Raw genomic sequence first — 3,921 nt, forward strand, 5'->3', positions numbered from 1 at the left:
CAACCCATCAAATCCTTAATGGGGACGTTTAGCGAAAAATCAAAGGTTGCATATTGTTTAGAACATTATTTTGAACATCTTTTGTTCGATATTATTAATCAAAATGTTTCTAATTTTCAAGATATAAACCGTAAAAGATTTAGGTTTTTTTTAACCCTCTGTGGCTCATAATAATGTAACATACGACATAAAAATCATAATATATAGTTGTAGATGGTTGACATAAATATCTTTGCTTCCGTAATATATCACAATATATTAACTGAGAAAGAGTTATTGATTGAAGACTTTTGACCCTTCTCAGCCCATAATTTGAGTACTCAGATCCTTTTTCTTGATTTTACTGTACCGTGGGGATCCGGGTTAGAATAGGTCCTCAATATCTCCTTGTTTGTCGTAAAAGGCGACTAATTGGGGTGGTCCTTCGGATGAGACCGTATAAATCGAGGCCCCGAGTCACAGCAGGTGTGGCACGATAAAGGTTCCTCCCTGCTCAAACGCCGGAAGTGCCGAGCATAGGCCTAAATTTGCAGCCTATATGATATGACGTCATAGTAAGCTATAATACGTGAAGTTTAGAGATAAGAATTTTTTTAAAGTCGACATAAAGCGTAAAAAAAATTAGCATTCTAGCACCTTTTAGCCAATAAATAAGTAACGTACGACATAAAAATCATAATATATAGTTGTAGATTGTTGAGATACACATTTTTGCTTCAGTAATGTATAGCAAAATAATGACTGCTAAGGAGTTATAGATTGAGGATTTTTGGCCTCTTTCTGCCTTTATTGTGATGAGTCAGCACTTTTTTATTGATATTATATTAAAGATCTTGTCATTTTGCACAAATGAGGTTTAGTATGTTTTACGAAATATTTATACTTTAAAATATATTATGCAAAATTTTCAAAAAAAAAAAAAAAAAAAAAACCTCTCATGATTCGTAAGCTAAATTTCGATCCCTACCGAGATTCCATACTAGGCACTTCCGGAATTTATCCCGACAAAGGTGCAACATGGCATCATGTCCTCTATCTTCCCTGAAAATTTTATCTTTCTAGCTTTAACCGTTTTGAGTTCCATCACAGACAAAGAGGTCAGCTAAATTTCGATCAAATGGCGATAACTCCTGACCGGAAGTGATTTTTTTTAAATCGAGTTGCCGGTAAAAACTTCAGATAAAAACACATAGACTCTGAAGATTTGAACTAAATCGATCGAGCCATCTCCGAGAAATCCTCTGCACAATATCGGTATGGAAAAAATAGAAAAAAATAATAATAAAGTGAAAAAGAAACTTAAGAATAATAGAAAGGTCTTCCGCTGAGGACGAAAGACCCTGATAATATAGGGGGAAAAGAATCCGAAGAATAATAGAATACTAGTAGTCTTCCGCTGAAGACGAAAGACCCTAATAAGAATAATTAATAATGCTTTATTCAAAGAAGGTAACCTGATTAGTGCAAGCACTATTCTTCGCCAGGGCCTTCTGTCAACTAACAATATAAAGATACATGGTTGTACACATACAAACATATTAAAAATATATACCTAAATATACAAATACAAAAAAAAAAAAAAAAAAAAAAAAAAAATGAATCACAAATTATTTTGACATTGTTTTACATAATATTTTACTTGTCTCTTGAAAGAATTAAGAGTTGGTGACATTTTTATTGCACCGGTAAAGCATTCTACAAAATGGCACCAGAGTACAGGAAGGGATTTTCAAAAAGTTTACATTTATGAATTGGCACACACAATTCAATACTGGATTCAGATCGAAGAATATATTGGTTATTAATTTGAAATTGAAACATTTCATGTTAATAAGTAGGACAAGAATCAAAGAGGGATTTATATAACAATACATATTCATTTACAGTTAGCTGTTCATAAACAGTAAGCCATGCAATCAAGTTCATAAAAAGGGGGTCTTGAGGGTGCATCGGGGGGGGGGGTCTAAAATATACCTTGAGGACGTTTTTAAAGATTATGAACTCTGTCAAGATTTGATCTGGACGTATTTCCTTAAATTGTTAGGCAGTAATCAATTGTAGGCATGATGTATGCATTGTAAAACAACTTGCGTGTTTGAAGAGGAAGATACTTTTGAATTCAGAATTAGTGAAGCTTTTGTCAAACAATCTACAATATTAAAATATTAAACGTCTTTCCAAGATATTTTCTTAATTCTAACTACAGCATATTTAAATATTTTGTAAAGATGCGTATGATAATTTTTTTCTTGACATGAATATTTTCAGGTCAAAATTTTCAAAAAGGTTCATAAAAACACTGTACCTGTGCACCTTGGGTCACCCCACTTATCCTGACAACCATTTGGGCATATTCCACTTGTTTTGTTACAAAGTGTACCAGTTTTACAATAGCTACAATTCTGTGTACAGTCTGGTCCATAATAGCCGTCTTTGCATTCTAACAAAATTTTAAACATGTTATAAGACTATATATTGAACATCCCTTTATGGACAGATGATACAAGCAATCTTTTGTAATAAAAATTGAAAATGACAACTGGAATCATGTTTTAATAAGAATCACCGCGTAGTTTATTCAATTTTTTATTCAAAGTTTTACAGCAATGCCTTTCAAAATGAAAAATAGTTTGATAGATTAATAGGGATGTTTTAGAAAGGTAGAATTTCGAACATCATAGGAGGTTCAAAATTTCGTAATATTAAAAAAATGTAACATTTGCGTCATTTGCATCAAAAATAAACCCAGAAATATAGACAAATCTAGGAATCCATTTTTGTTTGTTTATCTGTCCTTCATATAATAATTAACCTGGTGTAAATGAAGAACAGACAAGAGGCGAACTCAGGATCGGAGGTCTAAATCATGAATGTACTACACGCCACGTCCGACCATTATCTATTTAAATGAGCATTTCTAATGATTGCGTGAGGAATGTATATCAAATAAATTAAACATATGTGAAATAAATTTGATATCCGAAATTCTGAGCTGTACAATGCGGGGTAAGTAAAGGAAGAAGCTTACTAAAATTATGAAATTTGATAAGGGGGTTATCTCAATATCTTGGCGATTTCTCTTCAACAGGAGTAAAAAGCATCCAAAATTAATTTGTATTTGTGTCTCTCTTTATTTTGTGGTAGATAGCATTAATCATGATATTAAGATAGGATTCTGTTACCTGAACAATACGGTGATTCAATGACATTGTCCCTGCATCCATAGATACAGGAACCATTAAAAGCATCGCAAACTGTATCACGACATTTAGGGTTACAGAGATTGCAGTTTTCTCCATAATGTTTAGATGGACAACCTAATACAAAAAGAAATTGAAAAACAGATACTGATTAAAATTTCTAACTCATTTAATAAACTCTTTATATAAACTTCTATTCTTCTATAGATATGTAAAGACATTCTTTACCAAGGAGTCCTTTAAGTATATTTCAAAATCATTGTTTCACATACCCATCACTTTTACTTCGCAGATTTCAATTGTTGCAAATGATGGTTCATAACCCGCACACAGTGTATTGATTGGTGTGGCCTTTGAATTATACAAAGCTATCCCCTGAATCTCTTTATTAATAGTTACAGTTGTCACACGGACAGGACAGGTAGAAATATCGTGTGTGAATAGTTTATGTTGAGATGGATCAGCTGGAGGAACATATGACGAGTCGTTGAATACAAAGACAGAAAAACCCACATGTCGATTCACAGCTGAATAAAGTAAAATTATTTTTGAATGTTCAAATGATAATCTTAGAGTTACAATTTCTTTTTTCATATAAAATTATTGTTCATATAAAAAGATTATGTTTCTGCCTGTCAACTTAAAATCCTCATATATTATTTTGTTAACGTATTTCAATTTCATGTAAATATCCCGTGTGGAACCCCTTCGTTTTTAGACA

General features: G+C 32.3%; 1 protein-coding gene across 1 annotated transcript; it reads right to left on the reverse strand.

Moving 5' to 3' along the window:
- Window positions 1-2,305: 2,305 nt before the first annotated feature.
- On the reverse strand, window positions 2,306-3,641 carry LOC134235228 (cell death abnormality protein 1-like; the record flags this gene model as incomplete). Its single annotated transcript, XM_062717367.1, has 3 exons — window positions 3,473-3,641; window positions 3,183-3,317; window positions 2,306-2,440 (listed from the first exon to the last, which is right to left on the reverse strand). Coding segments are annotated over exons 1-3 (274 nt in total), but the record flags the coding sequence as incomplete, so codon positions are not given.
- Window positions 3,642-3,921: the final 280 nt, after the last annotated feature.

Source organism: Saccostrea cucullata, unplaced genomic scaffold (assembly GCF_032062105.1).
Source record: "Saccostrea cucullata isolate Sc308-1 unplaced genomic scaffold, CSIRO_AGI_Scuc_v1 ctg14577, whole genome shotgun sequence".
NCBI lineage: Eukaryota > Metazoa > Mollusca > Bivalvia > Ostreida > Ostreidae > Saccostrea > Saccostrea cuccullata.